We start from the raw sequence: 23141 nt of genomic DNA on the forward strand, positions 1-23141 counted from the left end.
TATACTTCCAATATGAATAGTAGCATAATACATGCATCATATTCTTCTCAATTGTACTGTAATGCAGCTCTGACCTCAGAGTCTTGTGTATACACTATTTTTTTTAACTGTTCTTTACTCTGGGTAGTCCTACAGAGCCAACACAGGTACCGGAGAGTGAGATACTGGGCCTTTGGGCCAATTTTACCCTCAGTTGCAAGGCCGAAAATGATAGTGATGACATTTCTGACCAAATTCTACTCATCACTAAAGATGATGCACAAGCCAGAAACTGCTCAAATGTGCATTGCTGCCAGCTAGAGGCAACCTTTTACTCATAAACTTGACATGGAAATTGAGACAAAAGCTACAGGTAGGAGCGGGGAAAGACCAGGCTAGTTAAAGATCTCCAAGGACTTGTACTTTCCAGTGAGGAGCATAACTGGAGCCTGGAAAGAACCATGAGTGGTGCTCAAATGTACAGTTTCACTGGTGGGTTGTACATGTTCAAGTGTGAACTAGATGTATTACGTATATCTGTGTTTTTATCTGACTACAGGTTTGAATGAGAGTTACTGAATGGCTTATTTGTCTTTTTGTAGAGAAATGAGTACTGTCCAGATTTTTTTAAAATCAATGTAGATTACTTTCCTGACCCAGCATATGAAAACAGTGAAGCATAATACCAAAATCTATTGCATACAGGCTTGTAAAGTGCAATTCTGTATATTGTTTAATAGTAATGTAAAAGAAGTTAGCACAGGGCTTCCCTTCCAAGGAAGAGCAAGATTGTATATACGTGTATGCAGTTTCATAGTTAGTTGGAGGGAGAATTTGCAACATGTAAGCGCCTTGAGAGTTCTCCTGCCAAGCAACTTGACTGAGAGCCAGGAACCTTCACCAGCCTTTGTAAACTGACCCAGAAAGAAAAATGAGACAAACAGAATCAATAAACAAAGATCACGTGTTGGTCATGAGTGCATTTGAAAGGATGGTTGCCTGGGAAAACAGGAAATAAGAATTACACAACAAACAGTTAGGACTGCCAAACTGCTAATTTGATGACGCTGTTTCGGAGAACTATATACAATGAAACCTCCAGGAATCTTCAGTATTTCAACGTTTCTATATCTGAAGTTAGAAAAGAGAGGAATAACTTGATGTTTACATGACAATTTTTCTTAATGCAAAAAATACAATGTCCTCACAGTACCCTGTAGTCCAGGGGGTAGTCAATTATTTTTTTGTCATAGTCCAAATTTCTTGGTCAAGGTATAGGCAAGGTCCAGACTCTAGAGAAAAGTGTAAAATAAGTAAATAAAAAGATTTCTGGCTCCATTCAAAAGCATCTGGCTTCTGGATATGGCCTGCAGACTACCTATTGGCTACCCCTGCTATAGTTTACAGGAAAGTGCATTAGTCTGAGTCAAGAGACCGTGACTTCAGGTGTTGCCTCTTCTGACTACTATTAATCTGTTTGCATCACAGCCCTTATCATTAATTAAGGCTTCATGTATCATAAGGCCCCATTTGATGGATGAGGTAACCTTGCTCTGGTAGTACTGATCTTGCATAATCTTTGGAAGTAGAACTAAAGTATCTCTTCTAGGAGATCCAAGTCTCTTCCACTGACCTATCTGAGGCAGTAGCTACGTGCTTGGCCATACTCTCTGTAAAATGGGGCTACTTCTACATACCTGCCTCTAGGAAGCATTGACATAAACACAGATGATGATCTTTATAAACAAGGGCTATTTGCTATATAGGATGCTCTTGTAGTTAAGGCCCTGGACTCAGGAAAAATGGGTTTCTCCCTGGTTCCTCAGCAGACGACCTATATTACGGTGAGCCAGTCATAAAACACATTTTCTAGAGGTGAATGCTTAGTATGATTTTTCAGCGTCTTTGTACTTTGTGCCATCTTAAAACGATTTAAATGTTTTTAAAAGGCAAACATTTAATATTAAATGGAAGAAAATCAATGAAAAGAGATGCAGTTATCATTTGCACAATTATGATGTAGTAGCACATAATGTTTTTCTAAAATCTATGCTCTTGGAATTATTATGGGGGAGTTCTGTGGCTTGTTTTAGAAAAGATGTTAGACTAGATAATCACAGTGGTCCTCTCTGGCTTTGAAATCTGTGAATAATGTAAAGGGACTGCTATACCTTTTAGTTCTTTGGTACATAGTTTTGAGGTCCTTGCTACACATTTAATCTTCAAGGCCGTTTTTCTACTCTGTATGGCCTTCATCTCTCAATTAAGATTCATCTCTTTATTATGCAGGTACAAACTGCGAATGTTGATTTGACTTTTATACATATTTTGGTTGTCTCTAAAATTATCTGCGGGTGTATATATATAGTATTGAGGGGGAAAAGGAGTCTGCACATATCTTATGTGTAACCTCTCTATATATCTTAAAATAGCAAGAAAATTCCCAGAAAGAAAATTGCTAAAAGGGAACACTTACTCACTCAAACCGTTTCAAGCAAGAAAGTATCCAGTTAAAGTATCTTGTACCTCACTTGCTGAGATATAGCAGCCATAGTTCACAGACAAACTGGTAGAAACCTCTGTCCCAGCACACGCATTTCAGTTTAGATTAAACCTGTTGCTAATAGATTTAAACTAAATCAAAATAAGCCTGGTTTAAACCAAAATGTCTTTTTGCACTGATTTAACTGTTCAAAACCACACCTTGAGCTTCAGTTGGTGCAACTCTGTGTAAAAAAAAAACACTTAAACTTGTCTTGGTTTAAAAAAAAATAAAAATTGTGCCCTATTGAATTTTATCAAAATGAAGCAGTTGCCCTTGGTTCTTTGTAATTTTCTCCCTCTAGCAGAGATGAGGCACCTTATTACCTTGGAATTAAAAGACCAAGAAGCTTCAAAGGATTTTCAAACTGCATGAGTTCACTCATTCAGAAGGGCCAAAAGGAAGGCTTAAGGATCGCATATGTTATTCGAATGGATCAGAGTGTGCATGGGCATTATTTAAAACACTAGACAATTGGTGTTCAATATCTGTTTAATTACTGGCATGCTGCTGAATATCCCAAGTACATCCCAGGACACACGTATGCTAAAAGATGCTATTAGCAAAGTAGGTGTTGCAAAAGAAGAGAGGGAAGTTATTCTGTGAACTTAGTTGTATGTGCTAGGTGTGGACATTTTCTGGTCTTTGTGTTGGTGCTTCAAACCTATTCTGATTCAAAATGGTAACATCTCTTCCTTGGATTGGTTACACTAGATCTTGCTAAACCAAAGCTAAAAATCTTAACTGTTAAAAGGAAAACTTCACATGTGTGCATGCTTGTACACTACACATCAGGTGGCAACGATGCATATACTTTCCTGTGTGCCTCTACTTCTCTATCAGTACAGCTTTTGGACACAGTATTTGTAGCAAGCCTGTAAATTGTGTATTTATTTAATGCCAAGTGTGTCTCAGCAGTGTACAGGACACGAGAGAAAAACAATCCCTGCCAAATAAGGAATACCAAATTAGCTAAATAGAGGTCCCCATGCCTCACAAGCAGACACTGGTCTTGCAGGTTACATTTCATTTTCATATGATATATCAGATTCCTTCAATTCTCCCTTCTCCGGTATCCTCCTCCATTGTTCTGTTTAGGATGTAACATTTACTTTCTCTTACTGAACAGTTCCTATGACAGGTTTCACTCAGAGAGCCACCATTGATCCGGAACTGAACGAAATTCATGTGTTGTCTGGGCTCAGTAAAGACAAAGAGAAACGGGAAGAGAATGTTAGAAACTCTTTCTGGATTTATGACATTGTGAGGAACAGTTGGTAAGTAAATTAAAGGCTTCTCTGAAAGTAAGGTGCAGTTGTTCCTAATTTTTACAAATTCAGGAGGTTATTCCATTGTGTACTTGTGGGATGGTAGGAAAGTAGTATATTTAAAAAACCTCTTCCCCCTGCAGCTTGTTCAGATGCAGGCACGGTTGACTCAGGCTTCCATCCTACTGAGTTGGACAACTTGGTTTCCCTGCAGCTTTACTGTGTGGGCGGCCTCCAATGAGACCTTTTAAAAACTTACGGTCCAGGGTCACTTCCCAGATAGCATCTTTGATCCAAATCTCTCCTCTTACTTCTGTGTAGTGTGATGTATACCAGTTGGGTGCCACTACCCCACCCCAGAAAGTCAATGGGTGAAGTCCTTGTCCCACTCAAATTAATGGGAATGGGTTGTGTCACCTAAGGACTGTGAAAATTTTGCCCTATGTAATTAAAATGTTATAGCAGTTTCATATTAACCATTTTCCTACTGAGTACTGTAACAGCTACCATGCATAAGGCAAAACGTAGCTGCAGTACCAATTAACATTTTTTATTAAAGCTAATGTTAAAAGTATATAACGCACAGGTTAAGAAATGTCTGTACATCTGGTTATAGTGCTTAGATTATCTGCAAATAGAAAGTTTGTTTTAAAAGTCCTAAAATACATATAGTACACAATCAGCAATAACCAAATTTAGGTGAAGAAATTTAACAATGCAGTTTAGATATTAGAATCCGAATACTCAGGTACATCACTTGTGAAAAGTTATACAGAAAGTAGGTTGTGGAAAGCAAATATCATTACATTCTGATGCTGTATTACATATTACCCTTTGGAAGTGAGTGTTTCATACAACACCAGATTTGAAGTAAAGTTGCCATCCAGTTGTTATAAAACTGTGGTTCACAAGGAAGGGGTTAAGCGTTTCCTGTATGGTACATTAATTTGGGATGAGGTGGGGCAAACTGAAACTAATAAGACCACCTGTACCCTGGGAATGGCCATTGTCTCCTGCCTTTGATACTCTCCCACAGCCCTCCGTTAAGGAGCCAGATACCTGCCTTGCACACAATGAGTTTTAATCAACCACCCACATTCATGCAACCTTTTCTTTCAATAACTTAACTGCTTGTTCTGCCTGTAGCTAATTCTGATTTGCTAGTGGGAGAATGTTTGAATATTACTCTGTGTTTCAGGTCTTGTGTCTATAAGAACGATCAAGCAGCAAAAGACAATCCAAGTAAAAGCCTTCAGGAGGAGGAGCCCTGCCCGAGGTTTGCCCATCAGCTGGTGTATGATGAGTTGCACAAGGTATGGATATCTATTTTCAGTGCTAGATTTCAGTTGTATTTAGCTGGCATAACTGCAGCTCTAAAAAATAAGCTGGTTGTGTGCTTGCCTGTGATAAAGCAGAAGCTGATGATGTTATGACATGGTGTAATGCACTTAGCGTCGTCTACTATTAGAGTTTGGCCCTATGAGTGGTGGGAAGATTTGCAGGCGATGGTGAATCAATTCAACATACAAGTTACTGAGCTGCTTCTCCCTTTATAATAATAATAGGCATGATAGTGCTAAGTTAGAGGCAGCCAAAAAAGCAGCCTATGGGACAAATGCTGCCTATAAAGTTCTGTAGTGAGGTTAGCTCACAATCATTCTCATGTTTCAAACATAAGTGAAGCCCATGGAGGCTAAGTCCATGCATGCAGCACTCCGTCTCGATCTGCTCAATCCATATGGAGCAGCACATGCTGCCTGTCTTATGCGGTCATATTCAATTGCATAGTACCGATGAGGGTGGTTGCAATCTTTTCTGTTTCACATACCCATTTGTGGGCTCCCAGCAAATGGCGTTGTGAGAGACAACGCAGTTTTGAGGCACGTAATTCAAATTCTCTAAACTTGAAAATCTTGTATTAATTTAGGAAGAATAAACGTTGCTTGTGCAGGGGAAACTTGCCATTCAAAATACTGTGCGGAACAGACAACTGGTGAAGCAAAATTAACTGCTGTCACTTAAGAATAGGTCTGTGCTGCAATCCAGAACTCAGCTGCAGCATGGATAAGAACATCAGTGTGGGTGCAGCATTGCAGGCTTCAGCGCAGGCTTTCAAGTGTGCTGGGGACCCCTGGGTATATACTTGCATTGCTAGTCTGCATTAAAGCATGTGCCACTACATACACACTGCTGTTTTTAGCCATGCTAGCATGGTTAAAGCTAGCATGTGTCTAACCATGCTGCAGTCACACCTCTAGATTGCAATGTAGACATATCCTAAATGTCATAGACCACACAAGACTGAGAGCAGAATTCTAAGTGCCACAGTGTTGCTGAATCATGGCTCCTATCTTGAATTCACTCTGTATGAGAAGCCATACATATTTTTAGAAGCCTCTGTTCAAATGACCTTTCTGGACTCCCCTGATATAAATGAGGAGTCTCCCTTCTATGGACTCTAAAACAGTGAATTTGGGGGTTGGGGGAGGAAATGAATATATGGAGGAGGAGGAGAAATGTTTGAGTCTCTGCAGTTGCAAAATCCTCTATGGGATATTTAGTATTCAACAGATGAGAGTTGTCAGGTGATAAGTGGGGTTTTTTTTAAATCTAGTAAAAGAAGGGAAAAAATCGGTATTTCTTGCTTTCCACTTTCCTTGTGCTTTACATCTCCTTGTTGTAAAGAGGTCATGGACTCAGCCTCATAATTAGAGGGAAACATCTTAGTTATCCTGAAGTGCTTTCAACATGACTTTATTTTTCAAAACTTGCCCTTAGCGCTGGCAAAAATAGAGGCTTAGAGCAGAGATGTTGTAATGCATTTACCAGTGCTGTATCATTTAATGGGTCATTAGTGCCACAGCTTCTAGTAATTTGGGTATGTAGGAAGACTCACCTGTACTGCCTTCTGATGTCAGAGAAGTTTGTGGTACTGCAGGATGCAAACCAGAAGAATGTGAACTGGTACACCATACTTGTTTATACATCTTTTTGTATACCCATAGATGATCAAAAACAGGGGGAGATGGGAACAGGGGCTTTCTCAAATGTATTAATTTTCAGTGTCTTGGCTTTTCCTTCCATTTTCATACCAACTCTTTAGAACTGACTGTGTGCAATTAATTCTTCTCTCTTTTACAGTGGATTATAATAATCATCGATGCTTTATCTGTTCCAATGCAATAATAACAATCGCTTATGAAATCATGGGTGGGTCTGGTTCATTTCAGGATGCATCCTTTCTAATTTGATACTTTATCCCATTAGCTCTTTGCTTTGCCTCCAGTTAAGGTAGGAGCTGAAGTGAACAAGTCTCTTGGAGTTCGCCATGTAGAACATCTCATAACCAGGCTATTGTATAATAAGATAACGAATACAAATCTGTACTTCAAGAGGCTACTTGAGTATTTGTCCATATACCATAGTCATATTAAAACAATTGGGGGCCTTAGCAGTCCCTGTAGACCCATCCCTGTTCGTGTGGGTAGCTCCTGATACCTCTACTCTTAAAAGCATTCTGCTGGACTGGGCTCAGCACACAATCACTATCCTTTGAGCATTCTTAGGCCTCCCTAGAACAGGGGTTCTCAACCTTTTTCTTCCTGAGGCCCCCCAAACATGCTATAAAGACTCCATGGCCCACTTGTGCCACAGTAACTGGTTTTCTGCATATAAAAGCCAGGGCTGGTGTTAGGGGTTAGCAAGCAGGGCAATTGCCCAGGGCCCCATGCCGCAGGGGACACCACAAAGCTAAGTTGCTCAGGCTTCTGCTTCAGCCCCAGACGGCAGGGCTCAGGGCCCCAGGCTTCAGCTCCATGCAGTGGGACTTTGGCTTTCTGCCCTAGGCCCCAATAAGTCTAACACTGGTCCTGCTTGGTGGACCCCCTGAAACCTGCTCACAGCCCCCAGGGGGCCCTGGACCCCTTGTTGAGAATCACTGCCCTAGACCACTGGTCCTTGTCTTCAGATGAGTCGGGGTCTAACTCAGAAGAGAGAGGACTTGGCTCTCACAAACACAGAGAGCTGCACACATCTCTCCATCAGAATCGTGATTCAGTGGTAGCAGTGAGGATCCCTCCAATGCCCTCTGCTGTGTTGATGGCACTTCCGGAGTAGTGGGTTTCCAAGCTGGTAACTCATTAGGAGACTAGGATAGTTAGTACTTCAGAGCACCATTATTGCAGGCTGTCTGCAAACTTATGTTTTCAAGACTTTCTTTGCAACCAAAAGAGAGATTCTTCTGTCATCTGACTCCAGGAACCTGGGCCCTAGGCCCTACAGTAGCTATGCTTTAATGTGGCCCTACCACATACTGGTGGTCTGCCTCTGGCAGATAACTGTTTAAGTCTACTTCAGAGTCAGGGTCTTGGAGATCAAGAATGGAGAGTATATTAGCACTCTGTCACTGTTGGGAGGTCATTATGCCATAAGTCTTTCTGAGCAGCAGTGCCAGAAAAGCCTAATGAGCAAAATGTGTTGGGAGACGATATACAGTAAAAGGTTGCGTTTCTACTGTTACTTCCACATAGCCACTATCCTATTCACTTTGAAGGGCTGTTGCATTAATATGGGCTTCTCTCTTTAATAGATACAGTAACTTAAAGAACATTTGAAAGAAGTTATGTAGTTTATGGATATTAGAGATCATTTCAAGATATCATCTTCAAGTAAGACACATACTAGTCTTTGGCAGCACAGACTTATTTTTCACCATGCTAGACAGTAAGCGTGAGGAGAATTACTATTTCTCAATTTCTTAATCAGCAGATTCAGTAGAATGAAACAAGCCTAGTAATAACTTGGAGTAGGTTTACAAAAACCCCCACCTGTGTATGTACTAGAATAACATCTTCAGAGACGTGACTTGCCAAATGTACAGCAAATATTTTATACATGTGCACATATCAACTTAAAAAATGTCTCTGGCCTATATAGGTTCATTATTTGTTTGGAGGAAATCCTGGCAAATCCTGCTCTCCAAAGATGAGGCTGGATGACTTCTGGTCACTGAAGCTCTGTCGGCCTTCGAAGGAATACCTGTTGAGACACTGCAAATACCTCATAAGAAAGCACAGGTATAATAGCCGAGATGGCTTCTTTTGAGACGATTAATTACAAGTTGTAGCCTTTCCAAAAGCTTTTTAGAGAATTTGAATATTATCTTTCATTATTTTGTAGATATGTAATTGCCCTGATTATGTAATGGGTCATAAGTTTCCCAATTATTTTTCACTTGTGTATATTTCAAGATATACAGAACGGTATACTGAACATTCATGGAGTATCTGGATAGAAGTTTTGTGGGGAAATAGGGAGAATCTTTGAAAATTGTTATAGGTTCCCCTATTTTGCTGCTTTTCGAAATAAACCCTGATATTCTCGTTGCCTCTTAAAGAATTCAATGACACATTCCTAAAGCAGTGTTCTGGAAGGCAATTCTTTTCTTCCAGTGGTGTTAACAAGGCCATGTGTCCAAATTCCCTTGCACATCTGAAAATTTACCCCCTTATTGGTTCACTTGTAAATGTTTCTCGGATTCATATGGACCTAGTTGGTTTATCAAAGAAAAGGTTAAGAAGAAAGTAGATGAAGGTCTATAAGTACTTACATGGGGAAGAGATTTCTGATAGTAGATGGCTCTTTAATATAGCAGAAAAAGGGAGAATGAGATCCAGGAGTTGGAAACTGAAGCTAGACAAATTCAGACTAGAAATAAGGTTCAATTATTTAACATTGAGGGCACTTAACTATTGGAATAACTTATCTAGGGGGATATTGGTTGGTTCCCCATTTGAAGTCTGTTTTAAAAAAATGAGTGAATATCTTTCTAAAAGATCTGGTATAGCTCAAAGTTATGGGCTTAATGTAGAAGTTAATTGGTGAGGCTCTGTGGCCTGTCATATGCAGAAAGTTGGACTAGATCATAATAGTTTCCTCTGGCCTTAAGCTCTATGAATCTGCTAGGTGTATAGAACAGTGACTTGCTTACTGGTAACCATTTGGCTGCTCCTGTTTATTCAGACCTGTAAAATGGCAATGGGGTGAAACTGAAATGTTAAAATGTAACCAACCCATTTAAGACTGATTAAAGGCAAGCCTAAGGCTACCTCTGTAACTTGTTGCCAAGTAAATGTAGCAGAATTTAAAAACATTGAAATAACAATATCATTATTTATCTTACTGTAGTACCTAAGAGCACTAGTCATGGACCAGGGACTCATTGTGTTAGGCTGTACTAACACAGAACAGAGTCCCTGCCCCAAAGAGTTTACAGTCTAAATATACACAGCATGAGGGAAGGGACAAAACACACAAGCAGACTGAGCAAAGTGATAAATTAATGTCACGTTACTTCCATATTTTTTGGTGGGAGGGTGGTTGGTGGGTTTACTTAGAAGGGGATAAGCTAAAGGGAAGGGACAGAGGAGACACTGAAGGGAAGAGGGGTGAGGGGACAGAATGGGAGAAGAAAAGCGTGAAGCTGGGATGAAGAGACTAGCTGTTTACTCCAACCCTTTCCATACAGAGCAGAGAAAGACCAGTCAAAACTAGGGGAAGTTCTCCAAAGATCCCTGCTTTGGCTGCTTTGCCAATTCTGGCTGGAGTCTCTGGCTAGCTACTCTTTGCAGCTTTCTTCCAAGCCACTGCCAGCATGGTGCCTGGGGGAGGGGAGACACCATCAGGTCCTAGTGCCCCCAGAGTGCGTGGCGGAGAGGGGGTCTTCTCTGCTCCACTGTACCATTCTGGGTTCAGGAGTTTGCTGGGAGGGAGGGGTGGCCCGGGCTGGGCCCCATTTTCCCCTGTCCCTGAGTGCAGCAATCTCTGCTTTAGCTGCGTCTGCCCCCATTGGCTGGAGTCTCTCTGCCTGCCTCTCTTCGCAGCTTTCTTCCAAGCCCACGTTGGAGGGAGGGCAAAGATACCACCTTGTCCTAGTGCCCCCATATTGTTTGGGAAGTCTCCCTTGCAGAGTTGTGATTGGGGAAAGGGTGGCCCCATGGTAAAGGGATCCATTTTCCCCCTAGCACTTTCAGCTTTGTTAACTGGATCAAAAAGTTACAAAACATATCAGTCCTCATGCTTGAGGACTGCAAACTGATAGTCTCTGCATGTGGAAAAGAAATCTTCTCACCATTCCACTTTTGTGTTTATTATGTAATTCGCTAGCTGAACTACAGGACTTTATTTGGTTTTCGTTAGGGATGTCGGTTAATCACAGTTAACTCACACGATTAACTCAAAAAAATTAATAGCGATTAAAAAAAATTAATCGTGATTAATCCGTTTTAATTGTACTGGTAAGCAATAGAATACCAATTGAAATACATTAAATATTGTGGATGTTTTTCTACATTTTCATATATATTGTATTGTGTTGTAATTGAAGTCAGAGTATATATATTTTTATTACAAATATTTGCACTGTAAAAATGATAAAAGAAATAGTATTTTTCAGTTCACCTCATACAAGTACTGTAGTTCAATCTCTTTGTCATGAAAGTGCAACTTATAAATGTAGATTTTTTTTGTTACATAACTGCACTCAAAAACAAAAGAATATAACACTTCAGAGCCTGCAAGTCCACTTCTTGTTCAGCCAATCATTAAGACAAACAAGTTTGTTTACATTTACAGGAGATAATGCTATCTTCTTATTTACAGTGTCACCAGAAAGTGGGAATAGGCATTTGCATGTCACTTTTGTAGCCAGTATTGCTATGTATTTACTTGCCAGATATGATAAAAATTCGTATGCCCCTTCATGCTTCGGTCACCATTCCAGAGGACATGCTCCATGCTGATGATGCTTGTCAAAAAAATGTGTTAATTAAATTTGTGACTGAACTCCTTGGGGGAGAACTGTATGTCTCCTGTTCTGTTTTACCCACATTCTGACATATATTTCATGTTATAGCAGTATTGGATGATGACCCAGCACATGTTGTTCATTTTAAGAACACTTTCACTACAGATTTGACAAAACGCAAAGAAGATACCAATGTGAGATTTCTTAAGATAGCTACAGCACTGGACCCAAGGTTTAAGAATCGGAAGTGCCTTCCAAAATCTGAGAGGGACGAGGTGTAGAGCATGCTTTCAGAAGTCTTAAAAGAGCAACACTCTGAGGAAATTACAGAACCTGAACCACCAAAAAAGAAAATCAACCTTCTGCTGGTGGCATCTTACTCAGATAATGAAAATGAACATGCGTTGGTCCACATTGCTTTGGATTGTTATCGAGCAGAACCTGCCATCAGCATGGACACATGTCCTCTGGAATGGTGGTTGAAGCATAAAGGGACATATGAATCTTTAGCATAACTGGCACATAAATATCTTATGACACCGACTACAACAATGCCATGAGAACACCTGTTCTCACTTTCATATGACATTGTAAGCAAGAAGCGGGCAGCATTATCTCCCGCAAATGTAAACAAACTTGTTTGTCTGAGCGATTGTCTGAACAAGAAATAGGACTGAGTGGACTTGCAGGCTCTAAAATTTTGTTTTTTTTAATTTTTGAATGCAGGTTTTTTTGTACATAATTCTACATTTGTAAGTTCAGCTTTCATGATGAAGAGATTGCACTGCAGTATTTGTATTAGGTGAATTAAAAATACTATTTCTTTTGTTTTTTTACAGTGCAAATACTTGTAATAAAAAATAATATAAAGTGAGCACTGTACACTTTGTATTGTGTTGTAATTGAAATTGATATATTTGAAAATTGTAGAAAACATCCAAAAATATTTAAATCAATGGTATTCTATTTTTTAACAGTGTGGTTAATCACAATTTTTTAAATTGCTTGACAGCCCTAGTTTTCATTAAACCTGATAACCATAATGTAATCTCCAACACAATTATATTTTGTAGTGCAGATAGGAGCATTGCTGTGTCATCAAGCTGTGCTAAAGCCTTGGACAGACAAAGATTTAACACTTCATAATAGTCATGGTGGGAGTTAGTTCACACCACTGCTGCTGTTTAGCTAGAAACATATTTTCTGCACGGCTCTGCAAACCATGCTGGGGGGGGGTCTGTCGATTGTGAAACATACCTTGTGAAGGATGGTAGCGAGGGAGAAAGCTAGAAACTTCCTTGCCGAAAGACCATAAAATTGGAGATTCTGCATTTTTTTCTCCCTCTTGTTGGGGACATATACGTGATGACAAGATCTTAAGAAATCATCTGTTCCTGCTGGTGGTGGTCTAGAGATGATTGACATGCCTCTTAACTGAAGTGTTTTAGGCACTGTGTCCCAGAGTGGGCCCTGGAACTCTTGTTTTAAAGAGGGTGCTAATGCATCATATGGAGTAAGTGCCCTTCTTTCTCCCCACCAGCCCTAATAGTACAGCTTGAGGGTTATTTCACTTTTGCTAAAAGGCATCTTTGCTTAGACTCATGCTTAAGGCTACTGACAAGTGATTGTTAAGGACAGGTTTACAAATGGTCTGTGCTATTTCAGGGTCACTGCTGCTTTACAGCAAATAGGTGAGGGGGCAATGGGACAAGAGGCATTCCCCTAGCAACTCTCTTTATTGCTTCCTCTCTAGAGCCCAGCTCTGTTAAGTTGATCAGGCTGGGGGCGGGGGGGGAAACGGGACTTTTTTTATTAGTCCTACTTTTTGGTGTGGGTTATTCTCATGATAGGGAGATGAGGACTAGGTTCATGGTAAAATGACAGCTGCAGTTCAGTTAGTATTTTGATTAGCTGAATGATCCTTTTGAGGATGGCTGCATTTATTAGTTGATAGCCTGAATCTAGCTCTACATTTTGTGTAGTTACTATAAATGGAGATTAGAACCATCCCTTGGGGAAATGGCAGCAATCTGTGATGTCGTACTGTGCAGTAGAAGTGTGTGCTCGTACCATGCAACTGTTAGCTAAAGTTTCAGTTTAGCTTTTCAGTAAGAGCTCTTTTTTTCAAATGCCCATGTGGAAAACAGTGCATGAACAGGTAGATTTGCATAGTCAGGCATGCTCATGTTTGAAAATTACTTTGAAAATTTGGGCTTGAATGTCCTGTTTAGTACTGTACAATAACTGAGGCCTCTAGTCATATGAAATAGAGCTGAAGCTTAACCAGCACTTGTTACTGGTGAGTCTGGTATACTGTCAAGATCCCATCAAACAATCTCTCCTACCCTTTGTCTGCTAATTCATGGTGACTTCTGCCTTTGGACCATCCATGCAGCTTCCTACAAGGTATATTTTTAAAGGAAGGAGATAATCAAAGACAGAGTGACTTGATTTAAACCAAAATCATTTATATTACTGATTTAAATCAGCAAGCAGTAACTTTGATTTAAATAATTTTTTATAATCATCTTTTGCATTTGTATCTTTATTTTTGTAAAAAAAAAAGGTTGATTCTCATTGGTTGGCAACCATTAATACGTATTGATTTGCAACTAAATGTAGCTTTTACATTAAACTTGATACTTTTTGCTAACCAAAAGAATATATTATATGCACATTTTATTTAAGCAGTTATTGCTTAACATAAATGTATTCCGTTTTTTAATTTTTACTTTTTAGAAAATGGTGAATGACGCATTTCTTAATTATTGGTTGATCTTTTTTATTCATGACAAAAACAGTATTTTCAAATTGTTCCGTTAGTTCAATAATGCTACCTTAAATGTGCTGGCTACATAAAAAAGAGCCAAAACATGTTTTGCTTTTAAAACTAATTGATTAAGTAGAGGAAGTATATCTGTAGGTAGTGAATTGAACTGGTTGTTTCTGGCCACCATGACCTTCAAGATTTTAGAACTAGTAGATCTCATCCCCTTACCACATTTTTGTTTGTAGAGTGGAAGAGAACAAGCTTCAACTCTCAATCGGTTTCTCAACTTAGAATGAACGAGTCATTGAATTGAATAAGCTGAAATAAAGAAAATATTCTCTCTGCAATTGCAGAAGAGGCTAGTGCACATCAGCAGACTCTGGTTCCAGCTGCTTATCCAGTGACCTCCATCAGTTCAGTAGTTTGACTTTCTTTAAAACTTTGGCAGTAAATGTGATACTTGAAATATTTTTATTTAATTTATTTTAGTAAGTCGTAGTAAGTTTAGGCCTTAACATATGTTGTCCCAATTTCCAATACATTTATTTTAAAAAAGAAAATTGCATTTAATTTAAATAAAATACAATGTAAAGAAACTGTTTTGTTTTTTATTTTAAACCAATTTTATCCACTCGGATCAAAGGAGATATTCTAAACCAAAACTGAAGAAACTCCTTAGCATAGCACAATTGAGTTGGCACTGAGGTTCAGCCCATTGAAAAATATAGATATAAAACTGCATCTGTTTGAAAAAAAATTGCTGTCATTCTCGATTTGGCATCTTTTTAAACTGAGTACTATGTTGACTGATGTGTCATCACTGCCCTCTGCTGGGTGGAATGTCAGACCTGCTCAAGTGTGTGAGTGGCCTATTGCAGTGAAGTCTCCCTTTAGCTTCTAAAAAGACCCGTGCTTTCTGAAGCAGATTATCCCAAGTTCTGTCCTTCCAAGATCCACAATGAACAAGGTAGATAACAATTAAGTGCTTTTGGTACAGAAGAGTCACAGCAGCTTCTTTTGTGACTTGTAAATAAGCTGTCTGAGAGTAGCTGCTTTGATATTACAAACCATAGAACTGGAAGGGCCTTTCAGTTAATAATATGGGGGGGGGGGGGAACTAATTCTTCAAGCAACCAAATGAAAAGTCTGTGTAACAAAGAATCGATCTCCAAAGCAAGATTCTGTCCATTTGTTGTCTTTGGGTCAGACCAATTTGAAGTCCTAGATTTATTCCCTTTGGTTGGTGAGTGCCTGAATACCATACTTTTAAGACATTTGCAGCCCTTGTATTCATTCCTAAGGGAATATTTTGGATTAAAATGTGCTATTGGTTTTTTAAAAGTGGTTAAATCAGGGTTTGGACATTTTGTCTTGATTGTAGATAGTGGATGTTAGGAATGTTGAGTTCTATCTCTGATTCTGCTGTTTGGGCAAGTGACTTCACTTCCTCATGCCTCAGTTCATCTATCTGTGAAATGGATACACCACACTTATTTGTCTGTTTTTAGTACAGAGTACCTTACGAACAACAACTTATACAGCGTTGAAATACTTGGTTGTTTTAGCAAAGGGATCAAAGTCACTAGCTTTGATTTTCCCTGAGCACCTTAGAATGCTGCTTCTGAGCCCAGACTTTTAGCAGGAGGGGGCTGAACTGTCATAGAATTCATGTGCTTTAAGCAGCTATCACTGAACAATTTGCATGTGTGACTTTTGCTCCCACAAAAGAGTAGGGAGTATGTTTAGTAACTGAGCTCAAAGTAAATGAAAACAGTGCTTGTTTTGAGTGTGTCTTATCACATACAAGTTGCTTATCTCCTTCCACTTTACAGGTTTGAAGAAAAGGCCCAAACTGACCCACTCAGTGCACTGAAATACTTACAGAATGACTTGTATGTGACTGTGGATCATTCTGACCCTGAGGAGACAAAAGAGGTAAGGGTGAAAACTACCTCCTTGTTTTAGTAATAGAACGTAAAGGTTCATACTGTGGAACTTTTAGAACTACCTTAGGTTCTCTTAGGCCTTGTCTACACACACATTGTATTTCTTTAACTATACCAGAATAGAGGTGCAACTCCCTAATGTGGTTGCAGTTACACTGGTATAAGTACCTTCATACCAGTGTATAGCTTATTCCCCTTATATATGGGAATAGCTACACCAGTGTAAGGCACCTTTGTACCAGTATAACTATTTCTGTTCTTAAAAAAATTCCACACCCCATACCAAAATAGCTATCAGTACAAAAACCGCATGCAGAGGGGGCCTTAGATTTCATTCTAATGTGCTGTCTTGTGGGGGTTTTAATGAAATATAAACTCTGTATAAAATGGCACAGGCTTATAGTTTATTGGGTGCAATGCACTTTCCATAGCACAACCAACCAATTAAGGGAAATGCTGCTATTGTATTGTATTAAGATGTAAAAGGATACTCTGATATCAGACATCTCCCCTGAAGGTGATGATCTCAGCATATTTTTTCATCTGGGTTGTACATATTTAAATAGTTCTGAAGGAAAAAATTGAGCTCTTCTCCAGAATATACATTTCTCCCTCTGGATTTTTTAATGTATGTCGATCACTAGGGCTTTTATATGGCTTTATCACATTTTTCAATGCATATATTTGGTTTTTCTAGGAGTAAATTTGTTCCCAAAGCACAAATGAAGCAATAAATTCCCAAGGGCTGATAGGAATTTCAGACTGCGCCTCTCCATTACATGTGTCACTTTACAAAAGGGATTAAGGAAATCTAGTAGCAGCCATAGATAACTTACCGAATTTATGAAGTTTAGGATAAGCTTTTGGGTTTTGCTTCTATGTGCACTTATATATAGCACTTCGGACCTTCAAAGTGCTGTACAAACATGTAACCCTTATCACTCTGTCTCAGTTGCCCCATTTTAACTGGTTAGGGTGTTCCTTACTTTCCTTACATTGGTGCAAATGAGAAGTATCTCCACTGAAATCAGTGGATAGCTATGGTTTTAAAGCTGGTATGAGACAAGAATTGGGCTCAATAACTAAATGTCTTTCCCTAGTTCATGTGTCAGGTCAGTATCAAAGCTGTGATAAGAACTTGGGGAGTCTCTGGCTCAGAGCCCCTTAGTGTGCTGGCTAGATCATGTAATTGTTCTAAGCAACTAGAAATTGTCTAAGTATAGCCTCTATAAGCTTTGTTTTTGTGGGGCTGTTACTGAAGGCCATATGCAATATGGTGCTGGGGTTATAGGGTGACAGGACTTTGGAAAATAATTTGCTAGTATCAGGATCCTGGAAATTGTTGTTTAATTACTTTATCATAGATTGCAATTCATTTTCAGTAACATAATTGACATGCTAAGGTTATGTTGCCAACTATAAGATGTATCCATACAACATGTTTAAATTATGAGTTTCACACTGAAGTTGACTCATACTAGCTACCTTCACATCTTTTCTCTCATTTGGGACAGGAGTAGGAAGAAAAATAACAGGAAATTCTTGCTATTTTTCAACCCGAAAAGTATTTGAATTAAATTTCATATAGTGCATAGAGGATCCCAAAATCTTTCACAAAGTCTCTGCAAGACACTCGCACAGTAAACTGCATGCTATTCAATTTATCTACTTTGCAAGCATGAAATGTTTGAGTTGACCATGCTACCATGTGAACCTGTAATTCCAGGGAAGGGTTTCAGTCCTGATGTGCAGGGCCCTAAGCCCCTCTCTCTGGCTTTTCAGGATAATAGTTGTAATTTCACTACGCCTCATTATTTTTCAGGCCTAATGCTTGAGTTTTTTTACTTTTTTCCTCTTGCTTCTCTTTGCCAGAACAATATTTACTGTTTAGCAGAGTTAGAGCAGCTGCTGAAAACCTTTTGAAACTTCTTCCTTTACAATCTCTTCTGTTCAAATAGCTTCAACTCTCATAGACTTGTATCAGAACAGAGCTGCCAGTCAGATGGCTTTATGCCCCACGCTGCGCTAATACTGACTGGGTATATTTCCATGACGTCAATTTCCCTTCCGGTTATCTCATTGAGTTGGCTTCTGGCACTGGCACATCATCTCCAAATGGCTCTTGTGTGTTGTTCTCAGCACTGATGCCATATTTTGGATCAAAATAGAAGAAGTTTCATTGTTTCCTAGCACAGATGCCTGTATGATCCCTGGCATCTCTTATAACAGAGATGTGGTCTATTTCATAGCAAGGGCAATATATCTTGTTGACTCTGTGTGTGCTGAATATAGCTCAGCATTGTAGGACTCCTAAGTTTGATTATCTTCAGATCTCCTCTTACAGCTGTCTTTCCTCTCTCCTTTACCTTCCCCATCTCTTCTCTGTCTCCAACTCACATTCACTTGTCACAGTTTTGAAAAGCAGCAAGCTGATTGGATTTGTCCCTGATATAGTGTGATCATGTTGTGAACCACATATTTCAGATGTTTGTAAGCCTTGCTGTAAAAGATTGCACCAAGGTAAAATCCTACCCAAAGGGATCCTAGCTTAGAAGGAGTAATTTCATGTTTTTAAACTTCATTTCATATCTTTTCAATTGTTTTGAGTTGAGTGCCAAAGAAAACAGACAATTTGTTCTTGAGAAACTTGCTCTGGCTTTGGTAACTAATTTTGTTTAATGTAGTATGAATGAGAGACAGCATGGCACCTCCAGAATTTTAGCATTTGTTATGAATTTATCAGGTTAAGGGAATTATATTTTTTATTTTCTATTTTTTTAATTCTGGAATGTAGCTCAGAACCTCTTGGCATCATTTAGCACATGAATGCTCATTACGCCGCCCACAGGCAATGTACGTGTCCTGGCTGTGCTGTCACTCACCAATACAATGGATTTGTAATGTGGTTCTGACTTGCGCAAATTAGTGGTGATCCCACTTGAAGTCACTTAAGAGCCCTCCAGGCAGTTGATCGTTTTATCAGATAGAAATGGGTTTCTGTTACTGGACTGGAGACCTGACGGTTGTGGTATGCTTGTAGGTGAGGTGACTAGCAGGTCTCTAGAGCAAATAGAAAGCTATTGATTACTGCACCAGCGAGTGGTATGGGTTCCTGGCAGATAATGAGATGAAAGGCTTACCAGATACTGGAATTTGCTAATACTGATTAAAAAAGAAAAAATGTGTACATATATATTTTTCCTATTCCATATAAACAACACAGCTGTCCCCAAATTCATGTATCTGAAAAGGAGTGACTCAGACCTAAGGATGATTAAAATTAGAAGCTGAATATAAGCTCCCAGTCTGGTACTGCTGTGACAGAAAAAAAAACAGTGCTATTAATGCATGTAAACATTAGCAGGTCACCTGTTATCTGGACCCATGGAAAAGAAGACCTTGAGGAATTCCACCATGATTTCAACAATTTCCATCCCACCGTCAACCTCAGCCTGGACCAGTCCACACAAGAGATCCACTTCCTGGACACTACAGCTAATAAGCGATGGTCACATAAACACCACCCTATACCGGAAACCTACTGACCGCCATACTTACCTACATGCCTCCAGCTTTCATCCAGACCACACCACACGATCCGTTGTCTACAGCCAAGCTCTACGATACAGCCGCATTTGCTCCAACCCCTCAGACAGAGACAAACACCTACAAGATCTCTATCAAGCATTCTTACAACTCCAATACCCACCTGCTGAAGTGAAGAAGCAGATTGACAAAGCCAGAAGAGTACCCAGAAGTCACCTACTACAGGACAGGCCCAACAAAGAAAATAACAGAACGCCACTAGCAGTCACCTTCAGCCCCCAACTAAAACCTCTCCAGCGCATCATCAAGGATCTACAACCTATCCTGAAGGACGACCCATCACTCTCACAGATCTTGGGAAACAGGCCAGTCCTTGCTTACAGACAGCCCCCCAAACTAAAGCAAATAATCACCAGCAACCACACACTACACAACAAAACCACTAACCCAGGAACCTATCCTTGCAACAAAGCCCATGGCCAACTGTGTCCACATATCTATTCAGGAGGCACCATCATAGGGCCTAATCACATCAGCCACACTATCAGACTCGTTCATCTGCACATTAACCAATGTGATATATGCCGTCATGTGCCAGCAATGCCCCTCTGCCATGTACATTGGCCAAACCGGACAGTTTCTATGTAAAAAAATAAATGGACACAAATCAGACGTCAAGAATTATAGCATTCAAAAACCAGTCGGAGAACACTTCAGTCTCTCTGGTCACTCGATTACAGACCTAAAAGTGGCAATTCTTCAACAAAAAAACTTCAAAAACAGACTCCAAGGAAAGACTGCTGAATTGGTATTAATTTGCAAACTGGACGCCATTACATTAGGCTTGAATAAAGACTGGGAGTGGATGGGTCATTACACAAAGTAAAACTATTTTCCCATGTTTATTTCCCCCCTACTGTTCCTCACACGTTTTTGTCAACTGCTGGAGATGGCCCACCTTGATTATCACTACAAAAGGTTTTTTTTCTCTCCTGCTGGTAACAGCTCACCTCACCTGATGACTCTCATTACGGTGTGTATGGTAACACCTATTGTTTCATGTTCTCTGTGTTTATAAAATCCCCCTACTGTATTTTCCACTTCGTGCATCCGATGAAGTGAGCTGTAGCTCACAAAAGCTTATGCTCAAATAAATCTGTTAGTCTCTGAGGTGCCACAAGTCCTCCTTGTCTGTTATGCTCCAGAGGCAATAGTTTCTTGAGCTTTAATGTGACTATACCTGGACTGTTACTGTTGTTCAGGAGGATATAAACAAACCTAGAGAAAACACAGAACACAAGTATCTAAGGAATGGAGAGTAAAATAATTCTGTAGGGCACGACTGAGCATGAAACTTCCCTAACATTGGAAAGTGAACTTGAGTGGGGACACATAATCACTCTATAAATAAGTTCAAGGTAACCGTATAAATGAAGAGAATCAGTCACACTCAGAAGATGTAGAAGGAGCAATGCATTGTAACTAAAGAAGGAAATGTTTTGTGCTAGGCTGGAGGTGGTGCTATGTATAGACAGGACTGAGTCGATCTGCTTATAATTATTTCCCTACACTTCCCATTATAAGACCATTTTTTCAAGTGTGAGTAACTTTGCCAAACCGTAACCATTTGAGCTGAAATTTTCCATGTGCCTCAGTCTGAATTTTTTGGGAAAACTCCAGCTAAAACAGGTCAGCCATTTCTGAGAACAAGGCTAGGGAAAAGTAAGTTTTGCCCATGTTGGGGGAAAAAAATAAATACCGGTGAACTTTTCTTTGAAGATCTCCAGCACCGCTATGCTTTGGAACAAGAACTTGAATTTGGCCTGGGTAAAAGGGAGGTGGTGATCTTTGTGTCAGGGATGTGCCTTTTGAAATCTCTACAAAAATCTGCCCAAATTTTGCTAAGTTATAGACCTTTTGAAAAATTGCAGTTCGCACATGCTCAGTAGAAACATCTGAGATGGTAGCTGCTAAAATCTAAGTGTCCATCCAGACTGAGCTTGCTTGAGCCTCTCATAGCTCCTAAATATGACTGGACTGCACATGTGCCATCCCTCCAGAGCAACTGAGCATGCGCCCTTCAGCCCGGAGCTGCAGGGGTAAAGCTGGTCTCCTCCAGCTTGCGAAGAGGTCCCTGTAAATATTTGCAAAGCCACTTTATTGTTCTCCTTCAGATCCCTCTTTAAACTCCCCTTTAGCCTGATGCCATCAAAAAATTTGACAGTGGTTAGGCTGTTGGTGGGCTAAGACCACAGTCTTTTATACTGACTAATACTGTCTCATTTTTTTCCTTATATTCCTCTGTCTGTATCTGTCTGTTTACTCTTGTCTTCTACTTAGATTGTAAGTTCTTTGGGACAGGCACTGTTTCTTTGTTCAGTTTGTGCAGTGCCTAGCACAAGAGGGTCCTGGTCCATGACTGGGGCTCCTAGGCCCTAAGATAATACAAGTAATAAATAAGTACCTTGCTGAATCAGGGCCAGAATCACTTTTTCATAAATTGCCATTTGCTGTGGCAATGAAGCTCATCTTTAGCACTGCAAGCACACTAAGCTTAATGATTTGATTTAGTTCTGTTTTGTGTATGTTTATACCTCACCCTTCCTTTGGAATCTGCACATCTCCGTACCAGAGGGATGCAGGCGAACAGGAGGAAGGTCAACAGAAATGATAAAGGGCCTTAAGGGACTGATTAAATCTTTATGGAAACATTAATTACTCACAGAATCATAGAATATCAGGGTTGGAAGGGACCTCAGGAGGTCATCTAGTCCAACCCCCTGCTCAAAGCAGGACCAATCCCCAACTAAATCATCCCAGCCAGGGCTTTGTCAAGCCTGACCTTAACAACTTCTAAGGAAGGAGATTCCACCACCTCCCTAGGTAACGCATTCCAGTGTTTCACCACCCTCTAAGTGAAAAAGTTTTTCCTAATATCCAATCTAAACCTCCCCCACTGCAACTTGAGACCATTACTCCTTGTCCTGTCCTCTTCTACCACTGACAACAGTCTCGATCCATCCTCTTTGGAACCCCCTTTCAGGTAGTTGAAAGCAGCTATCAAATCCCCCCTCATTCTTTTCTTCCACAGACTAAACAATCCCAGTTCCCTCAGCCTCTCCTTGTAAGTCATGTGTTGTAGCCCCCTAATCATTTTTGTTGCCCTCCGCTGGACGTTTTCCAATTTTTCCACATCCTTCTTGTAGTGTGGGGCTCAAAACTGGACACAGTACTCCAGATGAGGCCTCACCAATGTCGAATAGAGGGGAATGATCACGTCCCTCGA

General features: G+C 39.9%; 1 protein-coding gene across 5 annotated transcripts in view; it reads left to right on the top strand.

The window, feature by feature from the left end:
• Positions 1-23141, top strand: part of MKLN1 (muskelin 1) — a 194606-nt gene that overhangs the window by 151082 nt on the left and 20383 nt on the right. For all 5 annotated transcript variants that reach the window (XM_037889362.2, XM_043520782.1, XM_037889364.1 and 2 more), the window contains 4 exons: positions 3651-3798; positions 4988-5102; positions 8725-8864; positions 16196-16298. In XM_037889362.2, coding sequence (XP_037745290.1) covers positions 3651-3798; positions 4988-5102; positions 8725-8864; positions 16196-16298 — 506 coding nt within the window. The remainder of the gene's footprint in view (positions 1-3650; positions 3799-4987; positions 5103-8724; positions 8865-16195; positions 16299-23141) is intronic.

The sequence above is a fragment of the Chelonia mydas genome, chromosome 1 (assembly GCF_015237465.2).
Source record: "Chelonia mydas isolate rCheMyd1 chromosome 1, rCheMyd1.pri.v2, whole genome shotgun sequence".
NCBI lineage: Eukaryota > Metazoa > Chordata > Testudines > Cheloniidae > Chelonia > Chelonia mydas.